Source organism: Prunus mume, linkage group LG1 (assembly GCF_029339155.1).
Source record: "Prunus mume cultivar Tortuosa linkage group LG1, ASM2933915v1, whole genome shotgun sequence".
In the NCBI taxonomy this organism is placed as follows: Eukaryota; Viridiplantae; Streptophyta; class Magnoliopsida; order Rosales; family Rosaceae; genus Prunus; species Prunus mume.
Genome location: NC_142698.1, coordinates 11,546,512 through 11,568,496, shown reverse-complemented (window position 1 = coordinate 11,568,496; position 21,985 = coordinate 11,546,512). Strand labels below are relative to the sequence as shown.

At 38.3% G+C, this 21,985-nt stretch overlaps 3 protein-coding genes across 4 annotated transcripts; 2 read left to right on the top strand and 1 right to left on the bottom strand.

Moving 5' to 3' along the window:
* Positions 1-306: 306 nt before the first annotated feature.
* On the top strand, positions 307-5,331 carry HEB1 (ARM repeat superfamily protein). Of its 2 annotated transcripts, none has more exons than XM_089044060.1 (5): positions 307-1,537; positions 1,619-2,083; positions 2,183-3,211; positions 3,654-3,837; positions 4,194-5,331. In XM_089044060.1, exons 1-5 carry the CDS (start codon positions 449-451, stop codon positions 5,162-5,164), a joined length of 3,738 nt encoding a protein of 1,245 aa, XP_088900186.1. In that variant the 5' UTR covers positions 307-448; the 3' UTR covers positions 5,165-5,331. The 2 variants fall into 2 exon arrangements, with proteins under 2 accessions (XP_088900186.1, XP_088900187.1); XM_089044061.1 differs by having other exon boundaries at positions 2,183-3,215; positions 3,658-3,837.
* A 4,000-nt stretch (positions 5,332-9,331) lies between these two features.
* ACA2 (calcium ATPase 2) lies at positions 9,332-14,989 on the bottom strand. Its single transcript, XM_008239801.3, is given in 8 exon segments — positions 9,332-9,577; positions 9,579-9,776; positions 9,881-10,179; positions 10,303-10,474; positions 10,603-10,761; positions 10,864-12,812; positions 12,897-12,951; positions 14,360-14,989. Coding segments are annotated over 8 exon segments (3,084 nt in total). The 5' UTR covers positions 14,570-14,989; the 3' UTR covers positions 9,332-9,535.
* A 1,880-nt stretch (positions 14,990-16,869) lies between these two features.
* LOC103336695 (mitochondrial outer membrane protein porin 2-like) lies at positions 16,870-20,147 on the top strand. Its single transcript, XM_008239788.2, has 6 exons — positions 16,870-17,160; positions 17,279-17,346; positions 18,695-18,805; positions 18,890-18,976; positions 19,066-19,274; positions 19,455-20,147. The coding sequence occupies exons 1-6, from the start codon at positions 17,112-17,114 to the stop codon at positions 19,759-19,761; spliced, it is 831 nt and encodes a 276-aa protein (XP_008238010.2). The 5' UTR covers positions 16,870-17,111; the 3' UTR covers positions 19,762-20,147.
* Positions 20,148-21,985: the final 1,838 nt, after the last annotated feature.

Sequence of the window (21,985 nt, the reverse complement as noted above, 5' to 3'; positions counted from 1 at the left end):
GTGTATAAAGAACTAAGTCATGGTTGCTTGATTTTTAATGTTTTAATTACTAAACCTAGAGGGGAAAATTAGAAGTTTTGCAACCTTATTTCTACATACTGGGTGTGGTGATCAAATGTTTTGGGTGTGTATGCCCGAGAAACATCCTAGTCTCCAATTTAAGGAGCCCGGTTCGTTTTCGCCAATGCCTCAGCGCCAAAATCCCATTTGAAAATTGAAAGGATTTAAGCGGCACCAGTCTAGTTTCTAATGTAAATAACAGACAAGTCGTTACACCCTGAGTATTATGTGTATTGCGTCCTCATTTGTTTGTCAGATTGATTTTAATCACAGACGGTGACTTCTCTTCCCCAGTTCATCCGAAAATCGAAGGCAACGGTCTCCCCTCGTCTTCTCAGTTCTCATTTCTGAAAATAAAGAAAACGCTTCGATTCGTAAAACTCTGGCCATGGAGAAGCGGCTTCGCTCTTCTCTCCGATCCTCAGCCGACGAATTTCTGAGCTCAGCCACAAAGCAAACCCTAAAATCCTCAAAGCCCGCTCTCAAAACCCTAATTCACGCCATCAATCCTTCCTCCGACCTCTCCTCCTCTCTCCCTCTCTCTCTCTGCAACTCCATTTCCCAAACCATCCAATCCTTCCAGAACCTTCTAGACCCTAACTCCAACCCGAACCCTAGGCATAGTTCCCCACGCTCTCCTCCCACCAAGCGCCTCCGGAGGTCATCTCGGAGGTCCAAGACCCGGTCCGAACCCCAACGAGACGATCCCGACCCGAATCCTGACCGGGAAAAGCAGCAGCTTCTTTCCGAGCTTCAAGTTTTAGCTTTTATCACGCAACTATGCGTTTCGCATCCCCAAAATGCGTTCTCGCCATTGGATTTGTTGCCCGGAGTTCAAGCTCTGCACGAAAATTTGATCATTTTGGAGTCGGATTCAGTGCTGGTATCGGAGATAGCGAGTTTGTGCGAGCAATGGTGGAAGAAGGAGTTTCCGGGGCGAGAATCTCTGATATCTCAGTCGCTCCCTTTCTTGCTGTCTCGATCTCTGACTCTGAAGAAGAAGGCGGATGTCCACAGAGTCTATGCGCTCCGCGAGGCATTTGCGTGCTTCGATTTCGAGGATGATAGCATTGAAGACTTGAAGCAGTTGTTAATCCGGTGTGTGATTTCGCCTCTGTATCTAAAGACAGAGGAGGGGAAGAAGTTCCTTGCTTTTCTGTTCGGTTTGAGTTCGCAGCTGTTGAAGGAAGTGTTAGCAATGATTCGGTCTCAGGTTCCGTTTGGACGAAAGTCGATGCTAGAGGCTTATGGGGATGTTCTGTTTCGGGCTTGGAAAGTTTTGGAGGGGGACTCAAGAAGTGAAATTGAAAATGGTTTTTTGCAGGGTTTGATTGAGGGTGCAATACATGCCAGTTCTGGAGCTTTGGCTGCTTCAATTAGAAGGGTTTTGGGAGGGTTTATAAACCAGAGGACCACTGCTGGTGTTGAGAAGCTTCTTTTCCAGCTCTCTGAGCCTGTGATATTTCGCTCTCTGCAGGTACTTTCTTGTTAATAAGTTTGTAATGCCAATTGCCAAAGACTCTGCTTTTGATGTATTTAAATGATTGGTTGGTGGTAGGTTGCGAATTCTAATGTTCGTCAAAATGCGCTGCATTTGATTCTGGACTTGTTCCCTCTTGAAGATCCTGATTCCACAAAAGAGGTGAAAGATTCGTTGCTTCATAAGCAGTTCTTTCTGTTGGAGAGATTACTGGCCGACGACTGTCCTGAGGTGAGAGTGGTTGCGGTGGAAGGTTCTTGTCGCGTCCTTCGTCTCTTTTGGGAAATCATCCCTTTGCCCACCATCACAAAGTTAATTACTAAGATTTTTGATGATATGTCACATGATGTATGGCACGAGGTTAGACTTTCCACAATAAATGGTATTATGTATTTGTTTGGAAATCCCCAATGTCATCAAATTCTCAATGTGCTTCTACCCAGATTGGGGCATTTGATGATGGACAATGTCCTATCAATAAGAGTTGCCATGGCAGATCTCCTTCTTCTTGTAAGAGATATTCGAAATTTCCAGTTCCATAAGGTACAGAATGCCCTCAGAATCCTTTGTATAAGCTGTTATTATTTCTGTTGCCTTTCTTGACATTAGTTGGTTTGTCTACTTCATTTGATCTTTCAACAGATGGTCAAGTTAGATGTATTATTATCTACCCTTGCAAATGATCAACCTCAAGTCGCTCAGAAAATCACAGGACTGCTTATGCCATCATATTTTCCCTCGAAAGTGTCTGTTGAAGCAGCATGCAATCGCTGTGTGACACTTGTTAAAAGGTCTCCGATGGCTGGAGCAAGGTTTTGTGAGTTTGCTGTGTCCCAAGGGGCATCTCATAAGTCTTTGGTGGAACTTGTTAGAGTATTGGTTACTTTGGTCTTGCTGCCTAATAATCTGGATGAAGATCGAGTTGAGGGTTTACTTCTTGCGGCTGCCAACCTTTGTAATACCCTAGCCAGCGAGCCATTTTTCAAGAATGCTCTTAAAGAGTTCTTTGATGGTGAAAAACTGAAGTGCTTGTTTGCTGCTGCGGCTACTGGGCGTGCTCAGTCTTCTGTATTCAACATTGTTTCAGCTGTCTCTCCAGATGATGTGACTGGACTTCTTGATGAATGCATGCACCAGGTCACAAATTGTAGTGGTTTATCCACAAATGCGGAGAGGCAAGCTCAAGTGAGGTCTGCTCACAAGTTGTTGCTCTCTTGTGATGGGGTTGATGGCATGCTTGAAGCTCTAACAGCCTTCCTGCAGAAAGCTGCATACCGTTGCCATATTAAATTTGGCAATGAAATACCAAAGCTGAGTGTTTTCTCTGCAAAAAGGAAGAAATCAAAGTCCTCTAGTAAAATTTCAGCTCGATGGAAAAATGTCGGTGGGAAAAAGCAAACCAATTTTGAGAATGATTATTCAATTGCAGTAGGAATAGCCTGGCAAATTAGAGACTTGCTTGTATCTGTCAACGCTCAGAAATCTATATTGGGATCTCAAGTTCTAGAATCGTTATTTCTATCCTTAAAGGTCTTGTCTGAGGTCAGCATTGTGCAGTGCATGCATTGTGAATATATGGACACATCTCTGGTTTTGGCATATACAGATCTTGCTCTGCATATGTCTCTTCAAAAGGATCATAGGACTGAATCCACAAGGTCTAGTTTGGAGGCAAGTGCTATCTCTCTCAGCTGTTTTTCTGCTCATATCTTAATTGCTGAACATATCAAAACTGGAGTTTCTCTCACATGTGATACTGTCTCACTTTGTTTCATGTGTTATTTTGAAGTTTTCTTTTCTTTTCTTCCTAGATTACGATCTTATTGCTGTCTTAACATTCACTCATATTTGAAACTTAACCAGTCATTATTTTGTATTTCTATTCATGATTAACCAACTGTAATTTGTTCAGTTTATATCAGATTTCTTATTTTGAATTGGAGAGATGCTTCTGTACTGTATACTGTTACATAATTGATATTCATATTAGGGCTTGTTCTCAATCTTCCTAAACTTTGTACAGACCAAAGAAGATAATTGCTTTGCAGCTGAAGTAATCTATCTGACACGATTTCACTGTCTAAAGTCTTGCTTCTGTTTTCTTTTTCTGCAGACAGAGTTGGAACAGGCATTGGATCACCTGCTTAACTGTACAGAGAGGCTATTTGGAGCAGGTGAATCTGGAGGGTCTGGAAATATTTCTCCAGAATCTAAGCATGCTAGCAATAGGTCGTCCACTCGTCGTGAAAAAAGACAGAGAGGACCTCAGATTGATGCCTCCAGTCCAAGTGATGGTGGTAAGTAATTATGGACAGGGCACAAGGGCACAGATCACATAAGTTGAAGAGACTTACACTGTTAAGTAGGAAGCCTCTCTGGTGTTTATCCCAGACAGTTACACATTGGGCAACTTAGTTGTTATTTGTGCAAGCTTCGGGTCTTTCTGGAACATTGTCTAAATTTTAACAGTGGGACTGCAATGGCCAAAAATTAAAAAACAATGGGACTGCGAAAGATGTAAATTATAATCTCCAACCATATGCATATCCACCTTGTTCCTCCATAAATAACTTTTTTCATTGCTTCTCACAGGTACTGATTATATGTACTTTTGCCTGTGCTATTATTGAATATTATTCATAAATATATGCAGGATGTGTCTATACTGAACCAAAGAAGTTATCAAACAAGGTGAAGATGCTTACTGCAGTCCTAAGGTTCGTGGTTGATGCTGCTACAATAGGTTTTGTTCCTCAAAATCAGGGCAGGTGCTTAAAGTTCACATCAGGTTATATACAATGCGTCACATCTACTTTGGAGCGACAATCTCGGGAGCAGTTTCAATTTGAGGAGGAAGATTTGAAGGATATGATTCTCTGTTTGAAGAGCTCCTTCACCTATGCAGCCAAGTTACTTAATCTAGCTCTTAAAGATGTTACAGAAGCTTCACCATTTCTCACAAAAGCTTCTGATATTGCGAACTATCTGCTTGACTTAATCATCTCGATTGAATTGTACTTGGGCTCTAACTACGTTGCGCATATGGTGACAGGAGTAAAGTCTTGGCTTCCTGACTTGGTTTTGGCATTAGGATCTGGCCAGATTATGAAACAGATTAAGGGAGAGGCAATAGAAATAACTGCAGCTGATCGCAATAGACTCCACTTTCCATCATGGCACTTGATTTTAGCTAAGATTGAGGTCTCCGAAATAGGTGAAGTTAGGCCAGAAGAAGATGGAGATTCTGAACCAGAGGAGTTTCCTGCTTTTAAGAAACTTCTTGACATGATTGTCATATTGTTGAAAGGAAACCTCAGCATACGGGATGTTTTTGGAGTGGTTTTCTTGGTTGCCGCCATAGTTGGGCTGGAAAAGAAGAATTTCAGGTTGGTTTCCGGACTTGTACGCTTTGTATGCCTGAAGGTATTCAGGCAAGATGAGAAAGAGTGGGGTGATATGATGTTGGCTTCTCTTCAAGACCTTTACCCTCAGATAGAGAGAGAAATGGAAGAAGAAAGCCAAGAAGATAGAAGGGAAAATCTGCGAAGTGCAAAGGAATTGCTTGAACCAATTTGGATGTATCATATGTATGAAACTGGGAAGGTTTCTATGGAGGAAGACTAGATTGAAAACATGAGCCTGAATGTAAAGAATAACTAGCCAAGAAATGACCAATTTGTGACAAACAGGGTTAGTATTGCATGTACAGGTTGAAATACAATTCTTTTATTTTTTTATATTTGCAATTATGGTTGAAATAAAATTCGGCTATAATTTTTTTTTCTTTTTTATTGGGTGAAAATAATTTTTTTTCTTTATATACAAGCAATTGTCTAAATCATAAGAAAAAAAAAAATCTAATTCAATTATATAGCACCACATTTCTTCACCAAAATGATGCCACCCTGTCATCCATTTAAATTTGAGCTCACTACCATATTTATTTTAACAAGCGATAGTTAAACTATAGTCTAAACTGGGTTTCTCACACACACATACACAATTAAGATGTTATGGGGGTTTGAACCAGAGATCTCTAGTTTACAAGTCAAGGTCCTTTTCCATTGAGCTAGACCTCGTTAGTTTATTAATCCGTAATCGAATTTAGGATAAATTGAATTGAATTGAAGAGGAGTTGGATTGAGGAGAATTAGATTTCAAATTCGTATTGAAGTTGTTTTCTAAACCATATAGATTGAGAAGAGTTGGATTCTGGATTCTATTGAGTTGTTTACTAAATCATATAGAATTGGGTTAGAAGTTGTGATAATTACTAAAATGTCATCGTTGTTGGGTTAATTAGGGGTCATCATTTGGCTTGGTCTATTGAGAAAAACTCGGCCCGCCCATTGTGGGCTATGGACCTGCCCAACCAGTTGTTCAGTAGGTGAGCTTAGACTAAAGTGTCTAAAGTCCAGCCTGACCATTGACTCGGCGTATTTGAGCTCATGAAAGCCTAGCCCGGCCCTCAAGCCCATATATATATGACTAATGCTGCAAACCTAAGCTAATACCTCTGTGTTTTTGTTTGCTTGTTAGTGAGACATTACCTGCTGCAAACCCAAGCCCAATACCTCTCTGTTTTTTTTTTTCCTCTTTCCAATCAATATATAAAGGGGATGAGGAATGCTATTAACAATCGCTCAAAAGCAAGTATTTCCACACTTGCTAGACGCATGTAACACTCTTCCATAAGTAATATAAAAAATTGTTTTCTGTGGACAATTGCATTGCTCTCCCTTTCTTCCCTCTGTCATGCCTCTCTCTCTCTCTCTTTAAATTTTTTCTCTTTCTTCTCTCCATTGTCTCCATCTCTCATCTCTCTCTCTCTCTCTCTCTCTCATGCTTCTTCTTCTCTTCGTCTCCGTCTCTATCTCTATATCTCTTTTCTCTATTATCGAACGTTTAGTTTTTCTGGTTGTTAAGCTTTGATGTGATAAGTATAGATGCCTTCTTTCATACACACACATGCATGTAAAAATCTTAATGCTTTAGGGAATTTCAAGATATTTATCAATCTATAAGCTTTTTAAATTTTGGAATTAGTAGCATGATAACTTTGCGGCTTTGCCTGCTTTAGTCATTATTTATTTATTTATGGTTTCTCTATAAAATGTAGAGTTTTTTTATTTAAACTCTATACTTTTCTTTGTTCACTCTAATACTTAAATTATTAAGCTTTTAAGTTTTAGGACTTCTTAGATCTAGGTCTAAAATGATTAGCTATCATTGGGTTTAGTCCTCGTGTTTTTGGTTTTAGATGTAGGTTCTTTGACATTTATTACTTTTTTTGTTGTGTCGATTTTACCCTTTTAGGTAAATAAAGAAAACACATTGAAAAATATAAATTTAATGCATTATTTCCTTGTAGTTGAATTCCAGAATTTAAATTTTGAATTTTTTCTTTAATAATATTCCTAATATATGGATAAAATACAATTTAATCAATAAAAGGTAAAGACCCACAAATTATACCAATCGATCAGACAATCACCCATATTAAATTATGCACTTGACATACAGGTAAATAGTGTTATTATTCTCAACAAAAAATACTTAGTGATAAATTATGTTACATATAAGTTAGGAACATAAATTAGAAGACTACTTATAAGTCAGATACAAAAAATAGACAAAATAAAATTGTATGTTACCTATAAAATAAAAGGTACATAAAATACTACTACACATTGTTGAAAATATGAAAAACATATATATACCTATGCAATAGGCAATATGACATAAATGATTATTGCCCGATTCAAGTTATAAGGGGCAACATTGGAACAAAAACTGATTTTAAAAATAAAATATTAAAAAATTACATTAAAAAAATATTTTAAAAAGAATATAATTCTATGTGACACAAAAGTCATAGGACTTGGATTAGACCCAAGGATTAAACTCAACTCCTCAATACGAATTTGGATCTATGTTGTGTAGAAAGACAAAAAAGGTCATCCAACTTAATATTTAACCCTAGTACATCTATATACAAACTCCACACACACCACCACACTTCTTCAAATTAAGCAAGTAATTTTTGTTGTGGTTAAATAAAAAGCCATATAAGGATAGCCAACAACTCTTTGTTACATAAAACAGAGCCCACTGCTCTGCTATTTCCCAAAAAAATAATAGTCGCGGCTCATCTTTCTGAGCACAGTCCATCTCGTGCTTGTGCTGTACCTGGCTATCCTACCAGCAGTCATGTAAAAATTACTTGTTCGTTTCCTCTAACTGATCTGAAAATCTACAGTAAACATGTTGTTGGTAGAGATTCAAAGTCTTTACCATGTTTTGTGCGCCAAGAATGATGAATGTTGGTCCGTGTAGGGGTCCAAATCTGTAAACATTTGATTAGACATAATCATTCCAACTTCCAAGCATTTGATTGGTATAGTCCATATCGAGATCGCATTGAAAATTGGAAAGAGCTTGTTGGTTCATTTGATAGTGGGATGTGGGGTGTGAGGTTGATGAGTTTTTTCATTTTTATTTCTGCTTGGTGTGTATTTAGGGTTAGTCTGGAAAGATAGTGAGGTTTTTTAGAAATTGTGAAAATTTGAATTTAAAAGTTGGGGTGAACTTAGAATATGAGGTGAACAAAGAGAAGTGCAAGGTTTAAATAGAAAAACTTAAAATGTATCCATTGCAATCCTTCTCTTTTAGACACAGTATTGGCTGTGGATTAATCTGATATTTCATTTTCTGATTATTATATCAATCTCTTCCAGGACACAGGGATTTCTGGCTCTCGTTACGGGTGATACTGGTGAAATCCGTTCAGAAGTGAAAGAACAAATTGACACAAAAGTAGCAGAGTGGAGGGAAGAATGGAAGGCAGGCAGAGATTGTGCCAGGCATCCTCTTCATCGATGAGGTGTGCATGCTTGACATTGAGTGCTTTTCATTCTTGAATCGTGCTTTGGAGAATGAGATGGCTCCAATATTAGTTGTTAGTTGTTGCTACCAACAGAGGGATCACAACAATCAGAGGCACAAATTACAAATCCCCCCATGGGATTCCCATTGATCTCCTTGATTGCCTGCTTATTATTACCACCCGGCCTTATACAGAGGATGAAATTTGTAAGATTATGGACATCGATGCCAAGAAGAAGTTAAGATGTTTGAAAAGGCAAAGCATTTGTTGACCAAGATTGGTGTCTATGCACTCTTGAGGTATGCTATCCATCTCATAACAGCTTCATTGTTGGCATGTCAAAAGCGGAAGCGAAATATTGTGGAGATGGAGGATTTTACCCTAGTTTACCATCTGTTTTTGGATGTGAAGAGATCAACACAATACTTGATGGAGTATCAGAGTCGCTACATGTTCAGTGAGGAAGGCGATAAAGATGATACCAATGCCATGCAATCTTGAGAGATTCCTTTAGGCGGAAAGACTTTTGTGTTTATTTCTGTATCTTGCTTTACTGACTAGAGAAGCAGCATTGGAACTTTGTTCATGGGAAAATGGCATTACTACACTTTAGGGATGAATCTGTAATCTTCTCCACTCTTGTGTTCGTGATGACTATAGGAACAATGGGTACTGGGACAGCTAAGTTTTTCTCTGAGAGACGATTCACAAGTAGGTAGTGCAGAGAAAAGAGAATTACACAAAAAGATTAAAGAAATCATTGCCAGAGCAGAAAACTAGTTACATAAAGATAAGAAAATACAGTCTGAGGAATTACAGGACTTGCCAAGATACAGGAGATCAACCTTGTGTTCACCATGTAAAACTTGAATTCAATTGGATTTAGTTAAACAGGAGACTTTGGCTTGGGTAGAATAGCTACTGTGAGCTAATTCTATTCATTAGCTTATAGACAACAACCAAACCAATAATGGTTCATCATCTCATGCACCTTTGCAGGATGGGGAATTTAAGAGATCTGTTTCCAAATTTAGGCTTCTAAACTCCCTCAATTTTTTTGTTTTCCTTAACAAAGAAACAGAAAAATCCAACCCCTACTTTTTTGTAGTTCAAACAGGAATCTTCTTTAGACCAACAGCAATTGGCATCCCCTAAAAATCCAACGAATACAGTGATGAACCATTGTGCCAATGTGAGGGGTGCTGTGCTTGCAAATTTTCCCAGGAACTCAACAATTATGATTTGGAACAGAACTGTAGAGCTGAGGACTCCGACGAAGACGTAGTTATCCAATATGCCCTTGAACACATTTATTTCCTCCATCTCACGGGAGCTTATCTCGTTAAAAACCTGCAAACCAGAACCAGGTCACATTTTGTGTAGCAGTAAACATCCAAGAGGGTAAAATTTTGAATTATCATGAATTAGTATGAGACCTTTTAGAAAAAGATTACCTGACAAAAGACGAATGTGTTGAAAATGAGAGTGTTGAGGATCACATGAGCATCTGGTCCGTCAAGACCAAACATTGCTGTTCCTTTTGCCTGAAGAAGCCATATCACTGTAAACTGATATAAAGACTGCCCTAAAATATTCCTCCACATTACATTAGTGATAAAGTTCTGTCTCTTTCCGACCGGCGGACGCTTCATCAAGTCATCATTTGGAGGCTCAGTTGCAAGTGCCAGTGCTCCTAGTGTGTCCATGATCATGTTGACCCACAACAGCTGAACAGCTGTGAGGGGAGCACTCCCTGAAGAACAATAATTTGTGCAAAAGCACAAGCAGAAGTGAGAAATGATTTCTATGATGAGAAGAATGGGAAGTCGAAGTTGATAACAGAAGTGGGCAACAAATCAAATGTGAGCATGCTAACCTGTTAAACAAGCTGAGGAGAAGTTAACAATCAAAGCAACTATATTAACTGTCAGCTGGAACTGCACAAATTTTTGAATGTTTATGTAAACTGAACGTCCCCATTTTGCCACTGTCACAATTGTGGAGAAATTATCATCCAGGATTAGAACATCAGCACTCTCTTTAGCCACCTGAAAGAAGGGGAGTACGATTAGCTAAAGGTCTGTTCTGTAACGCTTTCTTCATGATTAAGAAACACCAACAAAAGCGAAGATATCTATCATACAAAGCATTATACTGCAAAGTTATATATACTCACCTCAGTTCCAGCAATGCCCATGGCTAGTCCAATATCAGCCTCATGAAGTGCTGGGGCATCATTTGTTCCATCACCGGTCACAGCAACGACTTCATCGAATGTGGTCCGCAAGTGCTTCACCAGTGTATGCTTGTCCAGAGGTGAGGATCGAGCCATCACCTACAGAGGAACTCAAATTTCAGTCTCACAGATTCGTAAACCTTACTCAGTAAGAAGCAAACCCAACTGGTTGTGTGACTCAAAAGGAAATGGAGATAATACCTGAATTTTAGGAATGAGTGAAAGCAGTTCTTCCTGGTTCTTCTCCCTGAACTCTGGGCCTTCAATGGCTATGCCATCATCAGTGAGAATCCCACATTCCCTTGCTATAGCCTTTGCAGTATTTATATTGTCTCCTGTAACCATTCTTACTGTGATACCAGCCGAACGGCAAATTGCAACGGACTCCTTGACACCGGGACGAACAGGATCTTTAATTCCCACAATTCCTATACAAGTATAACCAGAAACAGGAATAGGATTCTGAGGAGAGAACCCATTTTCTAGTTCCACGTAGGCAAGACATAGAGTTCGAAGGGCCTCACAAGCAAATTGCTTAATAGTAACTTCGAGATGGTTGATGGATGCTTCATCAAGGGGAACAATTTCGCCATTTGTATTGATCACCTTTTCGCAGCTGGCCAAAACTATTTCTGAGGCACCTTTGGTGTGTGCTCGCAGACCTCCCTCAGGAAGCTCCAGGATTACCCCCATCCGTTTCTTTGTTGAGTTGAATGGCTCAACTTTAACAAGTTTAGAAGCTTGTCTCTCTGTTTGGAAATTTCCACCAAGTGACAAGCCAAACTCCAATAGAGCAGTGTCTGTAGGTGTTCCCAATATCTCATGCTTTCCCTCTTTGTTAACCACAACGTCTCCACCAGTGTTATTAAATATTGATTGCAGCAAAAGTTTCTTAGCAGACTCTGGTAGATCAGAGAACAAGCTAGATGCTTCACTGGGTTTGCTCACCTCCTTGACATTCATGCAAATGCATGATTTTACAACAGTCATGCGGTTGGTTGTGAGTGTCCCAGTTTTGTCACTGCAAATATTTGTGGCTGATCCCATAGTCTCACAAGCCGCCAGATGACGAACAAGTGCTTTATCGTTCATCATCTTCTTCATGGCAAAGGCAAGGCTCAATGTCACAGCCAGTGGCAGCCCTTCTGGGACAGCAACAACAACAATTGTAACTGCAACAGCAAAGAATTCCAACATTTGCCTTGCATCATCTCCAGTCCAGCTCCAGTGTGTCCCCTCAGACAGTTTATGACTAAACAATCCTTGCATCATTACTGCAAAAGTCACAACGGCGAAGAAAAGGCCTATCTTCCCAATAATGGTTGCCACTCCATTCAACTTCACCTGCAATGGTGTTTCATCATCTCCACCTTCACTCAGAGTTGCCATCAACTTACCCCATTGGGTTCTCATCCCAACCGTGGTAACCATCATCTTGCCAGATCCATCTTGGACCTTGGTACCAGAAAGAAGAAAGGGGTTTTCAGCAGTTACCATTATAGGCTCACTCTCACCAGTTAAACTTGATTCATCAATTAACACAGAAAACCCTGAAACAAATAGCCCATCTGCAGGCACTTGGTCACCAATAGAAAGGTGCACAATATCACCAGGTAGTAAATCATAAATGGACATTTTCTGCCTGTATCCATTTCTTGTAACTTGGATGACAATCTTCTTTTTCTCCTTGTCCAAGTCCTTGAACTGTAACGATTGTCGATAATCACTTGTTGCTGTGACAAGCACAACCAACAAGATACTTGCAACAATTCCAAGGCCATCATGGGCACCAATAGGCCATCCTTCCGTTGCTATCCCAACTATCAAAGACACGAAAGCACATACTCCGAGGATCATAAGAGTCATATCCTGAAGGGCTTCCCAAACAAATATCCAAAAGCCCCGTTGTTCACTCTCTGTAAATTTGTTAATTCCATAAATCTCTTGTCTGCGAGTCTGCAAATCGGATTCGGTATTAAGCCCATCTTTTACTGACGTGGAGAGTTTTTCTGCAATACCAGCTACCCCACCATGAAATGTCAGCTTCTTTACATCATGGCCTTCAACAATGGATCCCAATTCATCAGCACAAATCTGAAAACCTGCGTCTGTAACTTCCTGAGGTACAACGTAGTCACTTGGTTGCACACCTGCAGACATTAGGCATTTAGAATAAGCATGAACCACCTTGTAGTATGTATGATAATGTTTAACTTAATGCCGAAGAGACTGACCTTGAATAAATTGAAATGCAGCTTTAGAAACCAAAACAGCAATCCTCAATTTCTCCTGCAAAATTCAAACCACAAAGTAATCAATAAATAAGTAAAGAATTTGAAGTTGAAAAATGTAATCTGAGCACCTTCGTCATCTCTTGAGGTGAGGACGAAACACACCCCGGTATTGCAAATTTCTGTTCTCCTATCACCAAGTGTATTCTAAGTTCCCACATGGCAACTTATATCTCATTCTCCCAACACCAAGTCTATATACTAAGCACAACACCATGTAGCAGTCACCTACTATGGCATTAGACCGGTCGAAAATTTGAGCAAAAGGAAATTGAAAGATGAGATAAAAGGATGATTTTGAACCGATAGCACCCCTACGAACTACAGCAAGACACCCATAATAACCAATGGCAATAGTGATTTCTAATCACAAATTACTGCATTAAGCACTGAGAGATTTCTCCAAGATAACAGATAAGGTTGAACGTGATCTAGAAGTTCCATAACATTCAGTCAATTGTGTCAATAAGGCGGCAGAGGATTCAAAATTCAAACATATTTGTTGTGACCACCAAAGAAGATAATAAAAATTGCACCACCTGAAAACTGACCATTTGATTTGAATGACCGAAATCCAATTCTGTCAACTACCCCTTTTTTTTTTTTTTTTTGGGTGCAAATTAAAAAAATTGGGTTGACCTTATTTTTCAAGAATATCAAGTTCACAGCATCTCCAACCAAGACGCGTTTGACCTTTTTATATAGAGCATGCATGCTATATTTCTCATTCCTTATGTAATCGTATTGATACTTCCGGTTTCATAATTTGTTTAGTAACCCGATTCCTTGAATGCAGAGTATGTACTACAGCTAATCAAACAGCCCTGTTCTGTTCTCTTTATTCAAAAAATAGCATACCATATTATTTTTATTTTTGTGTATTTATATAAGCGATATTAAAGAAGAGAATCGAACATGATAACCTCAGATATAGGGACAAAGGTTCGTGATCACTTGAGTTATAAGCCCTTATTTGCATAGCATATTATTAATATATAATATACACTGGGAGCACATAAGGATAAGGCACTTGTAAGGAGAAGAACAAGGCACGGACCTTAGTACAACCTAACCTGGGCTACAGCCAGGGGGGCTTATATTTTTTCTCAGCCTAAAATAACATTTAGCCCAGCATGAATTTTCTTACTAACCTGGGCTATAACGTTTTAGGATCTTAAATGGGGTTTTCAGCTATGAGTGAAGGTGTTGAGTGTGGGCTTGGGCTGAACTAAATGTTTCTTCTGGTTTTTAGTTCCTACAATGTATTGTCTAAGCCTTAAAATCTACAAAAACCCACCAAATTTTCTTAATAGGTTTGTACTTAAGGGTAAATTTAGCCCGCCGATTTGAAAATTCATGGGTCCATCCCTCTGAAGAATGGCACAGCAGAGATAAGAAACAAAAACCTGATTGGTACGGCGCATAGCAGCAGCCTCGCTACGCTTGGTAATGTTGGCAGTGAAGCGAAACCTTCGTTTCGGGTTCTTGACAACGCTGCAAAGGTTTCTCCATTTCTGTAACGTTTCTTCAGACGAATGCTTTGCCTTCACTTCCCCGAACTCTTGCAAATAACTCTCCATCATTCCCGTTTTTTCTTGACCCAAAAAAAAAATCATTACCTTTCTTTCACCTTTTTATTAAACTATCTCCTTACAGGATCAAACATACACATATATATATATATATATATAGATGTTGCACAACGTATGTACTTCAAAGTTCATAGACAAGCAGCGCAGGAAATCGCGTAGGAAAAGCACTTTTCAGAAAGGGAAGTTTCAGTGACATTTCTGAGAAGGATCAAAGATAGTGGGTCGGGGACTGGACAAAACGAATGGAATAGCTTTGTGTTCAATTGGGTAATAGAAAATAGGAAAGACTGAGTGGAGGAACAAGAACAAGGACCAGTAAAACAACGAATGAGGATCCGAAATTCTGGTGGGAAATACAATTACACGGCTTGGGAGCTAATGGCGGTTCATTGTTGCTCTTTCCTAGTCTTTTGGAACATTCACCGGGGTCAATACTCAACTCTCAAATTTCCAAGTGTTGGATGTCATTATATAGAGTTTGATTTCAAGCAATTATTTCTTCCAAAATAAAAAAATCAGACCCAACACGATAATTTAAGAAAAAAATAAAGTTCACGTCACATTTCTTGGAAAAAGTAAACGCGATGTGATAAAAGATGTAAAGAGAATTATTGAAAGTAAATTAAAAAAATCTGGCTACTACGCGTTGGCTACGCGTATATCAGCAAAGATGACCAAGACTTGGGAGTTGAGATCTGCCGTACCAAAATCCCTTTTTTCATAAAAGTGAAAAAAAGACGGAAATTTCTCCAACAGTCTTTACTTTAGAGAGTATGCTGACGTCCCAACAGGCCTCGCACTAATTTTATATTTATCTGTTGCGCGTATCATGTCTCCCAACTTTTAGTAATGAAGTGTCATTATCCGTCACTACGCCAAACTTTTATGACATGTTTATTAATTTGAAATCAAAGTGAGTATGAATCGAAGTATTAGTCACTTTAAAGTATTTTCATTGAAGTGTTTATTAATTGTATGGTCATTTTTTAAAATTATAATGTAAATGACGAGCGACATCTACATGGTCATTCTAATTATAATATAATTGATTGAATGGTAGATGTTTTCCGACTTTTTTTTTATGTTTCACACATGGTTACAATTTAAAATAATCATGTATGTCTTGCTTCTCGGTATAAATGAAGATTATAATAGGATAGGAGATTACAAATTAGTCATATAAAATAACTCAGAAGTTTTAGTCATTTTAAAAATTAAAAATAATAAATAAATTATTAGCTAGTGTTGGAACTTGGAAGGAAGCCTGAGTTCGCATGTTAATTTCTTATATCCTCAAGGATGCAACAACTATTATCTTGATTCCTTGCGAAAGAAGAGTACCAGCAATTTTTGAAACCAGAGTCTAACCCCTTCCTAAGGACTACGTTATCTTTCTTGGTTTCAACTTTCAAGTCACAAACACAAGTTGCAGTTGCACCAAAGGTCATGCGAAATGTTGAGGCAATTTGGTCCGATATTTTTCAGCATCTCCCAGTCCCTGTAATGCATGCACATAAGATTGATCAAAGTCAAATCTTTGAAATGTTGTACTACCTATAGCCCTCTCTTCCATAGCATGCAATTAACTACAAACAAAAGAGGTATCTCTCAAACGTGTATAATCCTCCTAAGCACATTATTAATCACGATTCATGCTTACTTTAGCATCGAACTTTGTGTAATTTACAATTAAAATATCAACTCGTAGTTAGTTAGATAATCTAGCTGAATAGACAATTTTGAAACGATAAACTATTCATGTGACCGTCACACCGTCACGTAGTGTTATCAATTCACTTATATTATAACACGTGTATCTATTTATTACTCATCATGTCATTCACTTGTATTTAACACTATAATTAATAAATAACACCACATCCTTATTTTCCCCTGGAAACATCCTCTTTGACCTATTTGGATTGGAATTCAATTTGAACATGGCCATGCTTGATAAGCCATTGCTTTGCTTCATTTGATTCAAAAACAACATCCATCGTATCATTTTATAATTCTACAAGCAGGCCGATGAAAAGTTGACTTTAATTCCTTTTTAGGCCCAAAGTGCTTTCAATTGGATTAGCTTTTCATTCATGTGGCTGTGAGCCCAACGAAGATTGTACCATGAATTTCCCTATTTTATATTTTTCATAAAATTAACCTATTTAATTTATGCTCGAGGTTTCTTAAATTAACTTCTGTGTGTTTCTTTTTGAAAATTAAATTATTAGTGATTCATCTGGTAATTTTTTGTTAAGTTAATCATCAAATCATTGATTCTTGTTTCTTGACCCTAAATTAATAACTAATTAATTCCACAAATCAAGAAGAGAAGAAGATGAAGAGAAGAAGCAGAAAGGTGTACCTGAGGTTTGGGGTATTGAAATCAACGGTTGGAAAGAGACGTGGCACCAGAAGACATTGACAACCGTCGATAAGAGCACAAACTTGCCACCACGAAAATAAACGAAGCAAGCCCTTTACATTTTCATTTTCGCTTCCTCACCTCTCTCTCTCTCTCCCCCAAAATTACACTCTCTCTTTCTCTCTGTCCGTCTCTGCAACGATGAGCAAGGGACCTGGACTTTTCTCCGACATCGGCAAAAAGGCCAAAGGTAAAGAATCGGTTTTTCTACTGATCACTCACTTCTCTTCTTCATCTTTTTACTGTTCTGCGCTGACTCGATTACGTAATTTTCTGTTGAAAACGCTGCGTTTTGGCTTTGTTTGCAGATCTTCTAACGAAGGACTACAACTCCGATCAGAAGTTCACCGTCTCCACCTACAGCGATGCCGGTGTGGTAGGCACTCTAAGCTCTGATTTGATATGTATGTAGCCTCACTGGCACAGAAAACGTGTGTATCTAATTGAATAATTGAGAAATGTACTTTTGGATCGTATTTTAGGGTTTGGATCGGTGTTTTTTTATTCTTTCTTTTTCCTTCGTTAGATGATATTGGCAATCGTATGCTATTTTTATCATCTTGTTCGAAATGGAGTCTTAAGCATTTGATAATTGAGTCATTCTGTGATTTGTTGCTGTGCTCCAAGGAACTCAGTTATGCCTATTCAGTACTTTTATATTATATTATAATTGTTTATTTAATAAGTTATGTTTTATATTTCACCTTTTTTTTTATGCTTTACAACTTTCACTTAATAAGCATTTGATAAGTATGTTTAAACTGTTGTTGCATCTAGAAATTCTTTTGAGTTTGGAGTACTAAATTTTGGTGTACAGTTTGTCCTTTCTGCTGTTGAACAGTTATGTATGTCCTTATCTTTGTTTCCCGAAAAATGGGAGAGGATGGATTGGGGGAGTGGTTGTCAAGTTTTCATGCGTTTTGTGCTTGAAGTTCTTCTCTTTTGGGATTTTTGTAAAAAAAAATATAATGTCTCAACCTTCCCCCTATTCATGTGTGGATGTGCAGTGTTGTTAACTGCGGATTGCCTGGTTTTGGAAGATGTTACTCTTTGTTGTCGCTCCCTGTGCAGCTATTTTCTTTTTCTCATTCTATTATAGGTTTAGACTCTTGTGTGCAGGGAATATGATTGCAGTTACTATTTAAAATGATGTTATAAGCTAAATCTCACAACTATGTTTTAAGATTCACCCTGATTAATATTTAAGCAATATTGTTTTGAAGCTTCAAAACTTACGCTCGTAGTACCTTTTATACTTTTGGTATTTGCTTCATGAAAGTGGACACCTGAAGTGTCAACCCTTACAGTCCTTGTGTAGCGAGCTGGAAGGGATATCTTGTTTCTTCTGTTGAGTTGTGTCCATCGTTTGTTATTATTAATAGTATCACAGTTATTATTTGAATTGATGTTTACAACTCATAATTTTCATTTCCTACTATGCTTCAAGATCCATGCTGGTCAGATTTAAATTCTCAAGTTTACCCTTTTGAAGCTTCAAAAGCTTGAGTTAGAATGTTAGTTTGGCAATAAAACTGTTGGCTGCTTAGTATTCAGGTTGATTAATAGTGGAAAGTACAACTCTTTTAGATCAAGTAAACCTTGAGATTATAGTAGTGTCGGTTCTTTGTGCGTCTCTTCCTGGAAGTTGTCTTGTGAGTTTATTCCTTTTTATTTGAGCCATAATATAAGTTCATGTTCCAAACCTCTTCCTTTTGCCCCTTTAGGCCCTCACGTCAACAGCGGTGAAGAAAGGAGGACTTTCCACTGGGGACATTGTGACACAATACAAGTACAAGAACACTGTGGTTGATGTCAAAGTTGACACAGAATCAAATGTGGGTTGCATCATTTGTTGAATATGTTACAAGCAATATTCTTGTTGTTTTAATCGTGTCCACTTTTCCCTCTCAATTTGGCAGATCTCGACAACCTTCACAATCAATGAGATTGTCCCATCAACAAAGACTATTGCTTCATTCAAAGTACCTGAGTATAACTCTGGCAAGGTATAAAATCTGGGATCTTTAGACTAATAAATCTCTATATTGGAAATTGTGCTTAATGATATAATAATTACTTGGCCTTTATTTTGTAGTTGGAGGTTCAGTACTTCCATGACCATGCAACCTTCACTACAGCCATTGCCTTGAATCAATCGCCAGCCATTGATTTTTCAGCCACAATTGGTACCCCAACCATTGCATTTGGTGCAGAAGGGGGTTATGACACTACATCAGGAAACTTTACAAAGTACACTGCTGGAATTAGCGTGAACAAACCAGACCAGTCTGCTTCAATAATTCTGTAAGTGATTGTACCATAACCATAATCAAAGACAATAGTTTAAACTCTGTTATCGTAAGCAATTTTTGTTTCTTTCTCTTTTGTTGTAAGTATTTAGAATGGTTGGAACTTTTCTAGTCTTAATATTCTGATATCCTCTTCCTCTCTCTCTCTCTCTCTCTCTCTCTCTCTCTCTCTCAGGGGTGACAAGGGAGACAGTATAAGAGCATCTTATGTGCATTTTCTGGATGTGTTGAAGAGGACTGCTACTGTGGGAGAGATCACTAGAAAGTTTTCCACAAACGAGAACACTTTCACAGTGGGAGGGTCATATGCTATTGATCTTCTGACTGTAGTGAAAGCTAAGCTCAACAATCATGGAAGGCTGGGGGCCCTCCTGCAGCATGAGGTCATACCAAAGTCGTTGCTGACAATATCTGGGGAGATCGACACCAAGGCCCTCGACAAAAATCCCAGGTTTGGAGTGGCCATTGCCCTCAAGCCGTGATTTTTAGGTGGTAATGATGCCTTGCTGGAACGTAATACCTGGTTCAATTTTTTGGCTGGCTCTTGAGAGGAGCACTTAATAATTAGTTTCCACAGAAACATGTTTCCTAGTCCTTGATCACTGTGGATGGATTGTTTGATGCTCGGGCTCTACCGTGGTCTTCTTTTGTTCTTTTTCTCTATATTCTTTTGGTTTATAACTGTAGGTCGCTAAGGCGTTGCACATTCTAGTCTCCTTGTATGGAGAAACCTTAGAATTATGATTGATAGAGAATTTTTTTACACATGTTGTGCCAGGTGTTATGCCACTTGTCTGTTTGAATGAATCCACCTGCCGAAAGTTACTCCAATGGTTTTTATAAATGCAAAATTGATCTTGCCAACAAACTATACGTTGCCCCAGTTGTGGTTAGTTTCTTTCTAGTTTCTCATAAAGCCTTTGTCTCAAATATGTGGCATTAGCATATTTCATGCGCTGAATCTTTAGCTCGATTTTAAACGGCTTTTGGTCCAAGTTCATCATGTAATGACAGTAAACTTGGGCGCTAGGCATATTTGAGTTGATGTAACAATATATGCATACCAGATAAAAGTACGTTTGGGAATGCAGTATAATTGCTCTTTTATTCTTGCCCTTTTTATCCCTTTAAAAATTAGCTGGCCAAGGTCAAATTCGACTAAACCTAAGCCCGACCGTAAAATTTGGTTAGGCTCACTAGTTTGAGTCACCCTTAAGTCCTTACTTCGCCGGGTTGTAACTTACACCAGCCATCCTTTCGCAAAATAAATAAAAGATTACCGATCTCAACTATTATGGAAATTTTCGTTTCAATAAGAAGAAAAGAGCTACAAGAACATGGAGAAAAAATCCCAGCAAACAAGTCAAAAGGCTATTACAAGAAACTATGCCAAAAGTCGAACGAGAGGAACAAAACTATGCCAAAAGTCGAAAGAAGAACAAAGTTAGGACATAAAACAACATTCAGAACCAATAAACAAACTCAGCCACCACGCTACGAAGCAAGAATCAGTAACTAGGATACTTATAAATAAAAAAAACAATAATAATGAATAAATAAATAACTAGGATACTGATACAAGTTAAACTCTTTGTGGTCATCGTTTCAAGTGTTGGGTGTACTCAAATCAATTTGTTCAGAATAGCTGGGGAGAGTTGAGTTGCAAACTGCCGTGCTCGATGCACGTTCAAATTTCATAATATAACTATTTTATCCTTCGCAGCGTGAGCCATCTACACAGTCGGATCAGTTGTCGGCCGTAAGTTGTGCCTAGCAGACTGCGATCAAGGGATTTGCAGAGTGGGGCATATCTACAGAGTATGCGATGGGTGAACTAGACAAATTTAAGTAGAGGGTTGAACGAGAGAGCTAGAAAGAAATGAGTAGTAGGATCTGTTACTTGACTAGAATAATATAATCCTACAAAAAGTTGAATTTAGTCTGCGAATGCAACAAGAATGCCAAAAAGCTGGGATGAAAAGAAAACAAACCATACCAAGTTAGGATCTCAATCAACAGCAAGGAAATGATCCAACAGGGAACTGAATATTATATGATACAAGCGCAATACATACAACAATGCATCAATGGCACAAAAATAAGTTTTATTCTCCAATCCTAAGACCACTAGGCGAAACTACTTCTTATCATTCTCATCGATGAGTGAGATTGAGATAGAGATTGAGAAAAGCAAATGCAATTATTTATGCAGACTGATGATAAAGCACCAAGATTTGCTAATTCAAGATCATTTTGAAGCTACAACGAATCCACGAGACTATAAAGAAATGCTCACAACAAAGACAAATTTTGTTTTCACACTCATCATTTGACAATAATAGGAATATGCCACAAGACATGTATAATTTTACTAAGATAGAAGAAACGAGAAAGTAATCAACCACTTCTAGTGAGTAATGTATATACTCTTACTAAGACGGAAGAGACGAGTTTGTTGGACAAACTTAGAACCAACTGTAACGCAGAGAACAGAACATGAAAAATTAACCTTTGATGGCTCCTAAAACTGAAACACCTTACAAATTATTATTCTACAGTATCCATAAAAACAACTAAACCCACACACATCAGATCACGGATTCACTGCCCATAATGTAATGACATTCCCTTACTTCCATTCTAGTATGATATTAAGCTGTCATCACTGAAGTGATTTACTGCACACGCACAATTCGGAGTCAAGAT